Source organism: Marmota monax, unplaced genomic scaffold (assembly GCF_021218885.2).
Source record: "Marmota monax isolate L192 unplaced genomic scaffold, Marmota_monax_Labrador192_F-V1.1 WCK01_AAM20220418_F8-fsc00046, whole genome shotgun sequence".
Taxonomy (NCBI): domain Eukaryota; kingdom Metazoa; phylum Chordata; class Mammalia; order Rodentia; family Sciuridae; genus Marmota; species Marmota monax.
Window position 1 is genome coordinate 11607117 of NW_026692486.1, and position 17905 is coordinate 11625021.

General features: G+C 33.2%; 2 protein-coding genes across 9 annotated transcripts in view; one reads left to right on the forward strand and one right to left on the reverse strand.

Annotated features, from left to right (window-relative positions):
* Nucleotides 1–16563, forward strand: part of Sh3glb1 (SH3 domain containing GRB2 like, endophilin B1) — a 34890-nt gene extending 18327 nt beyond the window's left edge. The window contains exons 6-11 of one of the 8 annotated variants that reach the window (XM_058579014.1): nucleotides 3378–3464; nucleotides 5032–5055; nucleotides 9654–9743; nucleotides 13461–13564; nucleotides 15509–15737; nucleotides 16100–16563. In XM_058579014.1, the coding sequence (XP_058434997.1) occupies nucleotides 3378–3464; nucleotides 5032–5055; nucleotides 9654–9743; nucleotides 13461–13564; nucleotides 15509–15737; nucleotides 16100–16207 (642 nt within the window). In that variant the 3' untranslated portion in view covers nucleotides 16208–16563. The remainder of the gene's footprint in view (nucleotides 1–3377; nucleotides 3465–5031; nucleotides 5056–9653; nucleotides 9744–13460; nucleotides 13565–15508; nucleotides 15738–16099) is intronic. The other 7 variants (XM_046443283.2, XM_058579018.1, XM_046443284.2 and 4 more) reach the window with 7 other exon arrangements.
* LOC124091987 (high mobility group protein B3-like) lies at nucleotides 12674–13328 on the reverse strand. Its single transcript, XM_046443286.2, has one exon. The coding sequence runs from the start codon at nucleotides 13259–13261 to the stop codon at nucleotides 12674–12676; it is 588 nt and encodes a 195-aa protein (XP_046299242.1). The 5' UTR covers nucleotides 13262–13328.
* Nucleotides 16564–17905: the final 1342 nt, after the last annotated feature.

Genomic DNA, 17905 nt, shown 5'->3' on the forward strand with positions numbered 1-17905 from the left:
TAAAATTTTGTAAAATATTTTACAAATATACCAGGCAAGATACAGATTGTCCTTAAGAAAAGAATATAACTTTCTGGTCATGTTTTTGTGTTTTTAAACAAATTTATCAGAATTGATAATTCAGGTCAGTCCAAAGTAGTCATTTCAAGAGATGTTAATCAGTGATACAGCTGTTGCTAAAAAATAAAAATTATGATACCTCCTAAAGCTGTGTCATGTTCTGTAAATTTCCTTAGTGGTGATGACAAATTTGTATTTATTTAGATTTATAGATTTAGGTAGGTTTATTAAGTTAGGAAACAGCAAAAAAAGATGGTAATTAAGATCAGAATGAATCAAATCTGGGAATACTTAATGTAGCTTAAAATCAAATGGATTCCCTTCCTACATGTGACTATACTGACTAAAGGAAACTCTCACCAAGAGTAGTTCCAAAGGCATAATGGGCTCCCAGGTGGCTATTTTGAAGATGAGAAAAACCCACTTAGATAAATAAAAGTTTTGGAATATTTTTCAGAAAATCAACTTTCGGCATACTTTTTTTTAACTGAGTAGCTTTAAAATATTATAATTTACTAACATTAAATACAAAAATTTGATGATTTTATACATAACTTTCTTAAAAGGATTCATTTATAGGTTTTTGAGTTAATCTAATAGTTATAATGTCTACTGTAATTCCATTCCAAAGTTTAAAAGAATTACTCAAATTTAAATTGGCACACATTTAAGATATGGGAAAGCTAACATTCTTAATTTAAGCAAAGGAATGTTAAGAGGTATGATACGTCCAACTCACTACCACTACCACCAGTGAGTCTCATTGCCTAAATAAGCATATTACTTCAGTGCTGGTAGTAATCACGTAATTCTCTTCTTTTAAGGACAATAGGTTGAGAATTAAGAGTGAAATTTAAAACAGATATGGTGTTAGTGATATCTTGTGATGCTACCCCAGTACCTTTTATGAGCAGCGTTAAGTTTTTCTTACAGGAGCCTTCTTTTGGGTTTTATATTAGATTTTGCATTCACTTTCATTTTCACTTCAGAGCTTATCATGACATTATCAGCATAAACAACATCACTTCCCTAACAGACTATCTGCAGAATTAAAACTTTCAAAATGAATACTATAGATGGCAAGAGACCCTAAATTATTAGTTTGTAGTTGCTAATAATAAGTTTATATTATATAGTAAAATTAAAATTGGTTTTTAAGATACTAATTTTATAATCAAAAAAATATTGAGATATAAACAAAGGTCACTTAAATGAATGTTTGAACTAGAACAGAATCTTTTTTGTTTAAAATGCCTGCATATACCCAGTGATGATTGTGGAATAATAGCATTATCAAATTTATAGAATATTGATAGTTTGCTTCTTACTTAGAAAAGTGTCAGGACGTACATAGATTTAACAGTATCAAAAGTCCTTTTTATTCTCAACTATTTTTGCCACTCTATTAAAATGTGTAAGAACTAAATATAATAGTAAACACATTTTGGGCATTTACTTTGATACATCTAGGAAATACATTCGCAGTTTTTCTGTGCCATGTTTTTTTTTTAAATATTTTTTAGTTATTCATGGGCACAATATCTTTGTTTATTTTTATGTGGTGCTGAGGATTGAACCCAGTGCCTCACATGTGCAGGGCAAGCACTCTGCACTGAGCCACAACCCTAGCCCCTGTGCTATGTATTTTTAAGGACCAAATTTTTCCCATGGAAGTTTGTTTAAAATTGAAATGATTTAAATGGCATAATCCAGCAATCTCATTTATATACTAATTTTCTAGAATTTCTATATTACATAAAATTTATCTGTTGCCAAATATTAAAAACATTAGTCTAGGCAAAAGTTCACATTTCCTGGTTTTTATTCTTTCCATGAGATAATCAATTTATTTTCAGCAATAAGTCTAAATATTTGGTACAGGAATAGTTCTTTTAATTTACTACATAAATTCTTAAGGTATGCCTATATTTGGTGATCCTTCCAACTCCACACCCCACCCCCATATTTCTTTTGAATGACTTGTAGAATACAGAATAGAAACCACTAGGGGATTTTTGCTTTTTTTTTTTTTTTTTCCTCTGACACATTCTTGATTTCTAGTTGGTAAGTGAAGAAGTTAGTTTAACCTCAGACTTCGAGTTCACTGCTTTATAAATTTACATAGATTATTTTGTGACTAGTTTATACCTGTACATGTGAGGTTTTAAAAAAATTTACTAGTTTCCTGTGACCTCTTTTTTAAATTCTGTATTTATTGAGCGCTAATTTTGCACAAGGTACTATACTTAAGAGGAGAAGTTTATAGATAAATAATAAAATCTCTACTACCTTCAGTTCATAATCTAGCATAGTAAAATTTTTGGTGATTTAGCCCTAAAAGGGAAAAATCTGCCTATAACCAATATTGCTCCTTCACTAACTTCTGTTTGACTAAGTTAGCTTATTGAAGAATGGTAAACAACATCAAACACATTTCTTAAAATATACCAATTGAGCAAAAAGGAGAAAACCTACTTTAATGTTTCAAAATGAATAGAAATTGTTTGCAGATATAATAGAATTTATGTCTTGAGGAAACAAGGACAATGTATAATAAATACATTTATTAAGATAATCTTAATCTAATATAAACTTTTTAAAAAATTATTTCAGAGTTTCATTAATGGGAAGAAAAAAAACAGCTGTTTTCAAAATTTTCTAGTATGTAGAGGTTTAGATCTCTATTATTTGGGGTCATACAAATTTAATGGAAAATATTTCTTCAAATACTTCATATTACACATACTCCCTTTACACTTTAAGAATTTTCACAGCAGTCTAAATCTTTTATCTTTAATATCAGTTGGTAGCACCATCATATAACCTTACCTTTATATGTACACATGTTTGAATTTAAAGCTTATTAGAAATACAAGGATTGACATTCCTTTCATTTGCCTCCAGGGTTTGCCAAGACTTGATTGAGACTAATTAAAAAAAAAAATGGTTGAAGGCATCATAAATTAATAAAATACAAATGACCTTTGAATAGGAAAATTGTAAGATAGGCAGAAAGCTTTCGTAGATCAAAATTTAACTAAAAATTTGAGAGTTTTTAAAATGCTTTTTCTGAAATGATTCTAATTTAAAATTAAGCATCAACCATTTTTATTTCTCGGAAATTTGAATCTTTTAGAAAAATTAAATACCACTACATGAAATTTCATAGAATAAGTATAGTTGGATTTTTCTTCAGTAGAAAAAACAATTTTTGTCAATTCTTAATACTTGTTTAGTGTGTGCTTTATTGTACAGAAGTAATTTGTTTCACCTTGTTCATTGGTATGTGTTCTTTGTCTCTTACCTATGCACTTAAGCAACTAAACTCAGCTCGCCTTGAAGGAGATAATATTATGGTAAATTTCTCTTACATGCTCAACTTCCTGCATGTAAAATGGCTGAAGGTTTGTTGGCCTACTGTGTTTTCTACATCTTGAATAAAGTGCCTTCTCTTGCTATTAACTACATGTAAAAATCTAAAATAATTAAAGCCATTCGTTCATAGTATGTGTAGAAAGGTGTACTAGCTGAAGTGATAATGGATCTTAAAGAAAATACACTATATGTTCTTACTGCCAATATATGGATTATATCAAATACAGATTTTAGAATCATAGGTATCTAGTTCTTTTTGACAGCCAGTAAAATATGCTAGTTTAAGCTAGCATTTCATATTTTCACTTTTGGCAAAGAAAAATAACAAAATTTACCTTAGAGAAAAACAAAGGTATACAAATTGACTTTGCTTCTCAGTAGCATCAGTATTTACCTTTTTGTTACCCAAACTTAATGTACTATTTTCCTCCACCATGCCAGGATTAGCCAAACTCCATTAGGTCAGGTATTCCTATAGGCCAGGCCCATTTCACATCCAGTGCTATCTCGCTTAAGAAAGTTTCAAAATGGTGATAACTTTGGGGCAAAAATAGAGATGAAGATTGTTTTATAATTTCCAATGTATATATTGAGCTCAATTTGAGGAAATTTTTGAGATATTGGGTTTTTAGCTTTAATGAAATAAGTAGTTATGAAATGAGCATAGGCAAATAACTTACACATATTAGGCCAATTAAACTTTGTAGGGCTTGGCATTATATTCCTAGGTGCATTACTTCCATTAGAAGTGGTTAGAAATCTGCAGTATAGTTAATAAATTGGCAAGTAATTGATTTTTTTATTTCATTAGCATTGAACTAGAAGCAAGGAAAAAATGTTTGTTTTTCTTAACTGTAATTATTTAAGCCCTTGCTAAATTACGGCTTTACTTAGATAGCAAGAGAATGCATTTCCATTGTCCTATCCATAGCTAAATGAAAAGTGTGAAAATGTTTTAGTCATTGTTAAGTTTAGTATATAAATTATAGGTTTTCTTTTGTCTTAAGTAAAAATGTCTTCCTAAACAATTAGCAACTGTTTGTTTCATTTATTAATCATTTGTTTTACTATATCATCTACTTATGGTGAGATATATTTAACTCTAGTAATTTTAAATTTTTTATATTTCAAGTTTGTTGTCTCCCCTCCCCCCAAAGTTATTTTGTTGGCATTCAATGACCCTTTATTCTTGCTTTGTTTTTAATTCCTAAAATTTTATAATTTATTTTGAAAAAAAAAATTAGAAATTATTTAGTCCAAACATCGCATTTTGTAGATGAGAAAACTAAAACTAAGGCAAGTCAGATGTTCACAATTTGGCAAAGTTTTTATTCTTATAAATTTATAGAATTAGCATAAGATTTAAAAATCAGTAGTATTGATTCCTATAAAAGGCATATTTTCACAATATGTTAAGCTGTACTGATTTAATTAGTACTGTGTTTAATTTTATAATAATGACATTTTAGAAAAAGGAGAGTATGCCATTTAGATTAAAATACTTACATTTTTCTATACTAAGTAGTTGTAGAAAATGTTAAATTCCAACTTTCTTTCATGCTGTATATTTTTCTCTTAATTTTTAATGCTGGCTAGATTTGGGCAGAGGAAGTGACAAAAGTAAGTAAATTATTACTAACTACAGAATTATGAAAGAAGAATTTATTTGCCTTGGGCTGGGGATGTAGCATAGTGATAGAATGCTTACCTAGTACACAAAAAGCCCTGGGTTCAATCCCCAGTACCACTAAAATAAAAAAATAATAATAACTTAATTGCCATTAATTCACTAAACATTAGGTGACACCCATAGGTCCAGTCAGTCTGTGTTACTGTACCTTTATTTTTTTAATTTTTTTTTTTTTTAGTTGGTGGTGGACCTTTATTTTTTTATTTATATGAGGTGCTGAGAATTGAACCCAGTGTCTCACACATGCCAGGCAAGCACTCTACCACTGAGCCATAACCCCAACCCTATATTACTGTGCCTTTTTAGATCTGAAATAGAAATGTTCTGGTCTGTTTGGCTAATAGCAGCTCTACAGAGCAGTAGAACAATGCTGCAGAGATGTGATTTGCACACACCATGATAAATTCTAAATACCTGTTAATAGTTATCTTATGGTGCCTTGCTAGAATACTAGATACTTGATTTATTCATTGATAATTTTTTCTAATGACACATTTTAAAATATGAAGTATAATTAACACAATGTCCTTTATCTTCAGAGAAGCGAATGTATCATGTCTTATACAAATAACTTTTAGGTGACTGACATTTGTTCTCTTCAGCACCAAAGCTAGTTTTTCTGTCACTTTCATTAAAAATATCTATTAAAAATGTACTTTATTACTTCATTGAACACAGAATAGCAAATATTTGCAGTTAAGGTCATTATTATGAATATTCATCATTCTGTGATTTAATAATTAATCGGTGCTTTTGTCTTACCCTCAGCATCAGTCTTAGATTGCTTCTTGTAGAATCTATTTGACTTCTAACAGTTCCTCTGCCTTTGTTAACATTTCTAATCTTTGGTCTGGGAAATCAAGTAATAAAGTAAGAGTTTAAAAAGGAAAAAATATGACTTTGATGCAGACTTATTTCAAATTCTATTTTAGGTTTTTAGAAGCATTTTTCATGCTCAGGCCTACTAAAATCTTACTTGTATGTGAGGATGATGCTGGGGATTTGAGGGCAGGTAGTAATAATGTCCCCTGACTTTTAAATAGCTTCATAAATCTTAATATTTTCAGACTTTGTAGGATTGCCAATTATATAGTATGTTTCATGCGTAGATTACTGAGCTATTGATTTTATGACCTGGAAATCCAGTGTAAAATTCTTGATTTATACTGTCATCCTCCTTTATGGAATCTTTTTATCAACTCAGTATGGTTCTACCCTGGCTTCTGATCTCTTCCTAAACCTCTAGCATAAAAAGGGAACAGAGCCACATGGGGGAGAATATGGGTTGAACAAGAAAACCAGGTGTTGCCCTTTTGGTTGGCATACAAGTACATCAAAATGTTTCTGACTTGATTTTGCAATCCTCTACAAATTTGAGAAATAGCTGGTATAATGAATGGGAAGAAATTTATGAAACAGATATTTATAAAAATACTAAGGAAATATGTCAAAATGAATTTGAAGAGTTTTTTTCTTCTATACTCACTTTTTGTCATTTTTATAATTTAAAAATATAAATTTTAAATTTTCATAGTCCTGGAATATTTTTAAGATTTAAGCTCCATAGAAAATGTAGATAACAACCATCCACAGATGTCTCAAAAGTATGACCAAAATTTCTGTCTTATAGATATCCATTGCTGATTTTCACAGACCAGTAGATTCTTGCCCATCTTCTGAGTTACATCTTGAAATAATTCTTCTTTACCTAGTATCTATAATTCTTAGTAGAGGTTTTTTCCTGAGGATTATACAACTTAATTGTAAAATTAGGTCAGGGAGCAAAATTGTTCTAGAGGTCAGAATATTAGGTGTTTAAATTCATTGCCTTTAGACCTTTCTCATCATCTTCTTATAGACCATTTTCTTCCTAAGTAAACTGATTGTAAATGAACCTAATTGAAAATTCCTTAGCCTTGCTGATAAATTATGCTCAAGTTACATATGTCAGAACCATAGATGGTTTGTGACATTTGACTGTTTACAGCCACTCCGTATGTACACACTGAAACTTGTCCAAGAAGTGAGATTCATTCCTTTCCTGCTGTTTATCTTTTCTAAATAGAATGTCTAGATTGTACAGAACAGTGACTTTCTAAGTTTTGTAAGATGGTGCTTTTCTTCACAATTACAGTTTGTTCAAACCTAGAAAATTGATCCCTTTCATGAGATAATTTAATATTTTTATTTAATATTCTTAGAATTAAAACATTATTTCTTCTTCAGTCTCAAAACTTCCTACTTATTTTAATCAGCTACCTAGCTTACTTTTTTGTACCTGTACAGAAATATTGCCAGTTAGTAGACTCTTATGCCATTTTTTACTTATAAAAGTAGGCTATAAAGTCAAGTTATACTTTCACAAAGACCGAAATGCAACCAACTTCATTTACTTCTGAAGTTCATTTACTTTGGTTTGCTATGGTTGTTTTCTGTTAAAGCCATTTTATATTCAAATAAGCAGAATAGTAAACAGTGCAACTGTAACACTGAAGTGATTGGTTTTCCTAATGCTTTCCTTGGGAAGAACATTGTTTTCTTCTTCTTCTGGGACTTTTTTTCTGCTTCATAGTAGCTTACAGATAAAGTTGAATAAAACCAGAAAACCTGCTAAGGTTTTCTGGTTTTATTCAAATTTCATTTCAGTTTTTCACTTCTTGAGGAATTCAAGCTTATTTTCATAAAAGTAAATCTAGCCAGTTCTTAGTCTCCTTTGCCAGTGGGATATTATAGCAACTGATTACTTTTCTGCTACTTTGTTGACTGGCTTACTAAGTTAATTTCCTATCCAGAGGGTTATTGAGATGGAAATTGAAAGGAAAAAGTGCAGACTTTGTTTTATACTTACTACATCTTGAAAATGTTGTAAATTATTTGCATGGCGGGAAAGATTTTTGTACTACAGATGTAAAATAAAATCATAATGGCATTATCACCAGTGATGATAATTGTTTTGAATGGGCACGAGGTTTTATTTACTCCTCCCCAACGTATTACCAACCTACTCCAGTGTTTTTGGGAGATTTTTTTTTTTTTTGGCTATTTTTAGACCTTACTAATTTTTTCAGTGAAATAATTTATTCTAGCACTAAACATTGGATGGTTGAAGTTACACTAACTATACTATACTAGTGGTATGCTATTATATACATCTCTTCCCCAACTCTAAAGTTAGTAACTTCACCTTGGTAGTTTCAAATCAGCTGTGATGGGAGTATTTATATCATGAAAATCAGAATGTTAGAGCTTTTCCTTTTTCCTTGAGAAAAATTTACCAGTTGGGCAGCAGTGACCCACTGCTGTAATCCCAGTGATTTGGGAGGCTCAAGCAGGAGGATCACAAGTTCAAGGCCAGCCTTGGCAACTTAGCAAGACCCTGTCTCAAAATTTTAAAATAAAGAGGGCTGGGGGTGTGGCTCAGTTGTAGAACACCCCTGACTTTAGTCCCCACTACCACAACAAAAAAGAGAACCAGTTTACCAGCACAACACTGAAAATCAACCATAACTTCTTTTTTTTTTTTTTTTTTTTAATAATTTTTTTAGTTTTCGGCGGACACAACATCTTTATTTGTATGTGGTGCCGAGGATCGAACCCGGGCTGCACGCATGCCAGGCGAGCGCACTACCGCTTGAGCCACATCCCCAGCCCTCAACCATAACTTCTTAAAAGAAAGTTTTTAAACCCTAATCTTGACAGACAGTATTTCTGAATGACTATTTTATGCATAGTTTAGAAAGAAAATTTAAAAGACATTTAAAATGTAGGACAAAGATTCCTTTGAAGAAAAGTAAGAACAGTTCCTGGCAACAAGTATTTGGTAACCAAATTCAAGAGAGAGAAATCCTGTGACTTCAATCTAAAGTCTTTTGCATTCAATATATTAAGACTATCATTAACACCAAAGAAAAAAAAAAAAAAAAAAAAAAAAAAACAGCTGGCTCGTTGACACACACCTGTAATCCCAGCAGCTCAGGGGGCTGAGACAGGAAGATGGCAAGTTCAAAGCCAACCTCAGCAAAAGTGTGATGCTAAGCAACTCAGTGAGACCCTGTTTATAAATAAAATACAAAATAGGGCTTGGGATGTGGCTCAGTGGTTGAGTGTCCCTGAGTTCAATCCCCAGTCCCCCCACCCCCAAGAAAAAACAATAGTACTAATTGAGAATTTAACAGTAACATTACTTTCCAAACTATGGCACTCTTTTTAAGATTTTGTAAAAATTAAATTTAGCAAAATTGATATTAGAAAACATATGAAAATATCCTCTGACTATCCATAGTAAGTTTTCTAGGCTTTTACAAGTATGTCATTAAGCTTTGGCATTAATAGATTCTTTTGAGTCAAGTGCTGGTAAGCAATCAGTTCTATTAAGGTTGAGTAATATAGGAAAATTAAAGCATAGAAACAAGGGACCCTTTCAGATACAAAGCAAAATCAGGGAATTGCTGGATTACAATTTGGGGTTGGTCTGGGGAATTTTTAAACAGTCTGGATACAAAATTCTAAAATTATCTTCTAATTTAAGTCTGAACAGGAATTAAGGATAACTCAAAGTGAATTTGATCGTCAAGCAGAGATTACCAGACTTTTGCTAGAGGGAATCAGCAGTACACATGTGAGTATTTATTCATTGGAAATTCATTAGTCAAAGAATTAATGATCCTAAAGCAATTTGGAAAATAAAAACAGAACTCCCTTTTTAGTCATTTATCAAAGAAATTTAAGTTATGGTGCTTTCTCAAATAATATAAAGAAATATTTAAAATTTTTGCTTACTCTCATTCTCTCATCATCATCTACTTCTCCCATCCTTATCAAATCTTTTTTTCTTTTTTTTTTTTGCTTATTATTGACTACACTGTTCACTGAGGTTTATTTATTTATTTATTTATTTATTTATTTATTTTACTTTTTGGGAAGACTGATTAAGAAACTTTATTACAGAAAATGAATGCATCCAATGTCCCCAAGTACATTTGTGACAAGAACAGACACAAGGGAGACACAGACAATAGTTGCTACATTACAGCCTTGTTCTTTCCAAAAGATAAAACATTATTCAAGAACAGGGTAAGGGGGTTGGAAGAGAGTGTTTTGAGAAAAAAGTACTGTCCTTTTGACTTAATAACAGGTTGGCATTGCAAGAGGATTGGTCTAGAAATCAAGCTAAGCCTAACCTTTTGTGGTAATATCATGCCACTTAAAGCATCTCAGAGAAGCTAGAGAACATTCCACTGGGGCATCTAGTGGCAGTGTGTAAACCTTAAGAGTAGTGGTCTTGTAACAAGCAACTGGAGTCTCTCTATAACCAAAAGTCTGCTTAATCAAACATCATTTAGCTAAAACCTACACCCCACTTCTATCTGGCTACTGAGGGAGCATAAAATCCACCCCCTCCCATAGTTAGAAAACTATTTCCTTGGATTACAGGTTGAGTATCTCTTCCATGTCTGATGAGGTTGGCTTGTACATTGTGCATTGTGCAGTAGTAGCAGTTTCAGTTTAGAATGCCAAGTGACAAGGGCATGGCTAAAGCAGGATGAACAATCCTGGAACAAGTGCCTCTGGGCAAACCTAATGACCAAGGGTTTTTAAATTAGTGGAAGAATTAAAAAAACATATTTAGGACAAACAGTTCTGATGGAGAGGGAATGGTTATGAATGAAGATCAGCTGTTACCATGACTTGCACTCATCTAGGACCTGACACAGTAGAGAAGACAGCTCCTTAGACAAGCAAGGTTCCGAAGAGTGAACTTTTAAGAAAAAGCTGCTTTCTTGTAAAATACCATACACACACACAAAAAAAAAGAAAAAAATTTCTATATCCTAGTGTTAATGCTAGGCAATGCTGACACTCATCCACAACAGTATTATCATTTGTTACTTCAATGAAGTACAGATAAGCCATCCACTGATATTTAGTATCACCATTTGCCACTGTAGCAACCACCCCCATCCTAACCTGGGCAAAATGTTAACACCATTTACTAATACAACCACTGAAACACAAACCAAGCTTCTTTCAGTTTAAGAACATTGAACAACAATCTACATTTCTGGTGAATAAGCTCAAATCACAGGTAGGCCACTCTCTATTTCATGATACATTTACTGCTTAGAAATGTTGATCCTATCAGCCTGCTGAAGTGACCCAAGATGGAACTTAAGAAACTTTCTTGGAATGTCTGATTTTTTGAATGAGGAAAACAGGGCCAAAATACGGATAATGTCCCCTACCCCACCCCATCCCCCCTCACTGGGGTCTAGGAGACAAGCAGCAGTTTAAAGCCTCCTCAAATGTTGAGCACAAGAAATAACTATGCATCCCATTACATGTGCAGGAGTCAGAGAGGAGTGAGAATAAATAAGGTATGAAGTTTTACACCCTATATACTCTGGAAGACATTCTTACTGTTTAGCAATGCATTTGACACCAAAAGGGGATGTAGAAGCCGAAGGTAAGAAGTAAAATCTGGAATTAGCTGGCCCCCATCCCACCTGCCTGCCTTCCTGAACACTACTGAAGGATGCTGGCCCTTGCCTGTCACTACATTCACTGGTCTACACTTCATCTTAATGCCATTCAGGTACAACAAATCATGCAGTAACTTCAAGTAGCCCCCTCCTTCATCTCAGTCCTAAGCTGACCATGTGAGTAAAGTAGAAGTTACCAGATTTATAGGGAGGAACAGTTTTAAAAATGTAATACTGTTTATTTAACTTCAAAAACATTTCAGCATTCTAAACATACAAAAAATAACATAACGTCGCAAATTGCATTTAAGTACAGAAGGTTCTTGAACTTTCATTGATGCAGTAGCTCTTTGCTGACAATGAAGAGTTCTACAGTTTGTTTGAAAACAAAGTTTAAAATCTACCGTACTTAACTAAAAAAAAATTCAAACACTTCTCATGCCAGCTGACCCCCCTTTTTCCACAACTAAGAAAGGCAGCAGAATGCTGCTTACTACAAAAACAAGACAACCTGAAGCTAAATGGATGCCCAACGCAGTGTCAACAGGTCCAGCCTCACAGTGCACACCCTGAGCTACGGCCCCTCCAAAAGGCATCTTCCCCCCACAGCCTCCACGCCAAGCAAGGAGCATCAAGAGTTTGTCTCGGTTGTTTTGTTCTTTTTACAGACTATAGATATGTACAGTTGATAACTGAGGATTTCTAGCCAATAACCATATAGTTAACACCACCTTACAAATTAATAAAAAATGCCAGAAACATCTTCAAATGCCTTGTCACACCAACAGCAAAGTGCACAGAGTGAGGAGAACACAAGAGTGCCTTTTCATTTTAAAAATGTTTGGAAATATGTACAACTTTGATACAGTTTTAGGGTGCTCTGGACACCCAGGGCCACTTCATGTAAACCACTGACAATTGCTAGAGCATTTTGAGAGACTACAATATGATCGTGATCAAATTCTGAAATTAAACCTAATGAGAGTAACAGACACATCTCAAATAAGATGTGTCAATCATGGCGCTCCCCTACTCTAAGGTATTCACAAGAAGACGGATAAACAGTTTTTTATTCATCCTCCTCCTCCTCTTCCTCCTCTTCTTCGTCTTCCTCTTCCACTTTTTTCCGGGCAACTTTAGCAGGACCCTTTGTGCCATCAAACTTTCCTTTAGACTTATAGTCAGCAACATCCTTCTCATATTTCTCCTTCAGCTTTGCAGCCTTAGTGATGTATGGCTGCTTTTCACTGTCACTTAAGTTATTCCACATCTCACCCAGCTTTTTTGCCACATCTCCAGTGGAGATACCAGGATTTGTGGACTTGATCTTGGGGCGGAATTCTGAACAAAACAAGAAGAATCCAGACGGTGGTCTTTTGGGGGCATTAGGGTCCTTTTTCTTCTTGCCTCCCTTAGCTGGTCCATAGTCCTTCATTTCCCGATCATAGCGTACTTTATCTGCCTTTGTCATTTCATCAAATTTAGATTTCACTTTCCCAGACATTGTCTTCCACCTCTCAGAGCACTTCTTGGAAAATTCTGCAAAATTGACAGGGACTTCTGGATTTTTCTTCTTATGTTCTTCTCTGCAAGTCTGCACAAAGAAGGCATAAGCAGACATCTTGCCCTTTGGTTTCTTGGGGTCACCTTTAGCCATCCTGACTGTATTGTTCGCTAGTCTGGGCAGCGCAGGGCATGACGCGCGGCTCAGCACTTCCCAGCCTCGAGCTCCACTGAGGTTGATTTTAAAAATAAGGCTCATAGTAAAATGATTCTTGCATATCACAGTGCCTTGTCCCATCTTTAGCATTTACCACTTTAAGAACCTAAAACTGACTCTTAACTTTCCTTCATAGGCCCATCACCTCCGCTGTCTGAATGACTTTGTAGAAGCCCAGATGACTTACTATGCACAGTGTTACCAGTACATGTTAGACCTCCAGAAACAACTGGGAAGGTGGTAATTTCCTCTTTGCATATTAAGTCCTGATATGAGAAGAAATTCAGATTTTTATACAAGAACAGCAATGGTGAAGATTAGAAGAATCAAAAGGCTTTTATTAGTTTACATAGAGTTGTATTTTTTTAATATGTCAACGGACCTTTAATTGACTTATTTGTATGTGGTGCTGAGAATCGAACCCAGTGCCTCACACATGATAGGCAAGTGCTCTACCACTGAGCCACAACCCCAACCCCTAGAGTTGGATTTTTAATTTTTTTTATTTTAAAGGAAAATAATGTTCAGACTAATGAGATAACAAAACATTTTGAGCTTTTCTGACACAGAGGTTAATAGGGATGAGAAGATAATTTAAATGAATACCTTTTTAGTGCCACATAAAGAAAGCTTTAGAAGTATTTGAGGTTTCACTTTTTTCTTGATACTGAATACTTTTTGCTGTTCATTGAGGGAGATATAGGTTCATTGACAGGTACTCTTCAAGATAAACAAATTTGTATAATCACTATTTAAAAAAAAGTTTTTTAATATTCTGTAAGACTTCAAGCTCTCTGTTACGATTATTCTGAGTAAAGCAAAATAGTATGTAAAGCACAGTCGTTCATTCTTCAGAAATACCTGCCATGTGCCAGGCACTGTTATATTCTAGGGTTACAGCATCAAACAAAACAGGCAAGAATACTTGCCTTTATGGAATTTAGATTGTAATGTACAAAATAACATATAGGACAAATATAGTCCTTGCTATCATAATACTTAAAAGTCCAGGTGGGAATACACACAATAGCTGAATAGGACATATGATAAATTAAAAAAAGTAAAAGAAGTGCAGGGTGTTGTGAGGATATCTTAACTGTGACTCAGTTGTGCCTAGCAAAATTTCCAAGTGAAGTTATTTTAGTGGGAGTCATCTAAATGAAGAAAGGTAGGGTGAATATTCTAGGCAAACTAAGAACATGTATATTGAAAGATCTAGGGGGCAAAACTCAGTGGTAGAGCACTTGCCTGGCATTTATAAGGCCCTGGGTTTGATCCCAGCATCACAGAATTTTTTTTTTTTTTTTAAACTTCAGTAAGGGGCTGGTAATGTAGCTCCTTAAGTGATATAGTACTTACCTAGCATGCACAAGGCCCTGGATTCCATCCCTAGCATGTGGGGGAGGAGGTGGCTTAAATATGAATTTTCATAGATAATTTCTTACCTTAGAAATGTTTGAAGTTAAATGATTATAAACAAGTCATTTTGTACTGTTTTCTAGTTAGTATTATTAGTGAAGCAATAGCCTTAAAATAGAAATCTGTCTTCAAATTGTTCATAAGCATATTAATCACAAGATTTCACTGATTGCTACTTAAACTTTTTTTCTAAAAAATAGAATAAAATGAACTTGAGAATTTTTCCCTATATATTGATTTTGTATTTCATTATAATTATCCATCATAATGAATTATTTGAATGTCTTATCCTTTCATTTATTTATATATCCTTAAGGAAATAGTATCCTTTCATCTTTATGTCTTCAGCTTATGACAGTAATGCAGTACTCAATAAATATTACTGGAATGAATTGGAAAATGTGATTGATCCATTTTACATAAAAAGAGTTTAAGTATGCTAATATTTCTCAAAGCATTAACTTAAGAAACCTTAAAAAAAAAACTTAAATCATTTTTTTCTGGGATGTAAGTAGCCATTATATTTAAGTCAGTAAAGACAGCTTTGAAACAAATTTTCAAGATTTATATTTGAAAACCATCTGAATTGTCTCTAGTATAATTGGCCCAAGAGGCAAGAGGTAACTTGAATCATTAAAGTATAAAATAATTAACATCTGCAAATTGTCCCTTTGGAGGTAGAAGATAAACAGTGCCACCAAGTGGTGGCATTCAGGAACTTTAATCACTTTGAAATAGTTAATTGAACATTTTCTTTTCCCACAGTTTTCCATCCAGTTATCTTTCTAACAACAATCAGACTTCTGGGACACCTGTGCCATCTTCTTTAGCAAATGCAGTTGGTTCTCCTGCTGTGGCTTCAACAAGTGGCATAGTAATCACCTCTCCGTCCAACCTCAATGACCTTAAGGAGTCAAGTGGCAGCAGGAAGGCTAGAGTTCTCTATGATTATGATGCTGCGAACAGTACTGAATTATCACTTCTGGCAGATGAGGTAAGTAATGTGGGTATGAGAAGAAAATTATATCACAGCTTGACATATAATAACAAAATTCAAATTCCTCATTACTTATTCAGAAAGTTTATCATGGATATTTTATGACTTTCAGGTGGTTATATTGACATTTTATGAAATTTTAATATAATTGAATATCACAAAAATATTTTAAACTTTTAACTGCCAAATAACTTGAAGATATATAAAAATGCCTCCAATAAAATCCTTAATCTTTCAGCAAAATTGATAATGTTTAAAGTCCACTTATAGGAAGTAATTTAAACAAATTAAATACCAATCTGGTTTGTTATAGTTTTATTTTTAATATAGTTAATAACTTGAAATATTTTATTTTGTAGGTGATCACTGTGTTCAGTGTCGTTGGAATGGATTCAGACTGGCTAATGGGGGAAAGGGGAAATCAGAAGGGCAAAGTGCCAATTACCTACTTAGAACTGCTCAATTAAATAGGTGCACCTATGGAAAAATTACCCATCATGACACCCTATTTATATATAATTAACTCCAAGTAGAGCAGTTTTAAGTATCTTCCATTTTAATGTCTTAAGAGACTGAAAGAAAAATTTACCAGTCATCAGAAACTGGCTTTTCTGCCAATAAAGTTGCATGGTAAATATTTCATTACAGAATTTATGTTAGAGCTTTCATGCCAAGAATGTTTTCTTTCAAAATTCTCTTTCTACTGAGATTTCACTAACAGCTTCTATACTTGAGCCCCAACTTAAAGCAGAACTGTTTTCTACTGAATTTTTCATTAACAGCAAGCTTTTCTTTTATGTAAAATAAATTTATTGTGAATTGATATCAGTGACTCATTTATTAGGTATAATTAATAACCAAAGAGTAAAGTTAAAATTTGTTTTCAACTTTTGATTTAAAAAAGAGCTGTCGGATACAAACTCTTCTGTGAAGAATATGTTTTTAAATGCTCCCATAAACAGAAATGCAATTATACCATTTTTACTTTGTTGGTCAACAGGAATCAGATTACTTCAATACTATGTTTTAATGGACTACTTTTGTTTTATTTTGTTTGAATACTACTGAATTGTTTCTTTGGAATTTAAAAACAACTAATCCTTGAATAGCATGACCATATTTCTCTGATAAGAGTTATAGTTAAAGTTCTAATACATTTGGAACAAACTGAGTTTACTAAAAATAATAAGATTATTTGATTGCCACAATTTAATGCATAATCAGAATTGGATTCATTAAGAACATAATTCAGTAAAGAGGATTAGTTATTGAACAAGTAAAATGTGAGTAAAAATATGGATTAGTGCAGCTGTGTTCATTGTTGAGTAAATTATATACAAACAAAACAAACTTTTGGTTATTCTGAGCTTACTAATAACACTTTGAAGATTTATTAGTGAATGTAGATTATCTTGGCTAGGGCTCCGATCTCTGGTTTTGAATCACACACTATTAAAATTATTAGTAATTCATTTGGAACCAGAGAATTGCTATTTGGACATTGCTAGCAATCAACAGTTGCTATAAATCAGCATGTTGAAGTTTTTTCCTGTGTTAGGACTTCTGTTCTCCTTCATTTACTTAGCAGACATTTATTGAGGGCCAGGTACTATGTTGATCAGTTGGGGACACTACCATATTGCACACAGTTCTTTTCCTCTGTAGAGCTTTTCCTCTTAGAGGATACAGAAAAATAAAGCAGTTGTTCTATAATAGGGTTAGTGTTAATGATGGAAGAAATAAAGGGTATTGTGTTTAGGAATCACCTAACTCAAAACTGCAGAATGAGAAATGGTTTGGGAGGAAGTGTTCCAGGTAGAAGGGGAAAAGATACTCTAGGCTAAGAGCCAAGACATCATAAGTAGTTCAGTCTTAAGCATGAAATGCAACAGTGTAGTACATTTATTCAGAGAATGTTAATCTATCAAAATGATATATTTTGGTAGTTTTAAAAAAATGAACACCATTTTAAAATATTCTTTTGTGTTAAGAGATCCTAATAAGAGCTTGGTAAGCATGTTAATTTAGTTCAGTAAAAAGTTTAACTGTAGCTGTTGCCCTTTTTATTTCTGTTAGGAGACAGATTCCTGTGTAATTTCATAGTTGTACAGGATGCTTTGACTCACCGTGAATTGCCACATGTAACCCCCGAAGCTGCTCAGGCT

What these genes read in the sequence shown, in the direction of transcription:
- LOC124091987 (XM_046443286.2), bottom strand. Translation starts at nt 13,261, where the DNA reads ATGGCTAAAGGTGACCCCAAGAAACCAAAGGGCAAGATGTCTGCTTAT.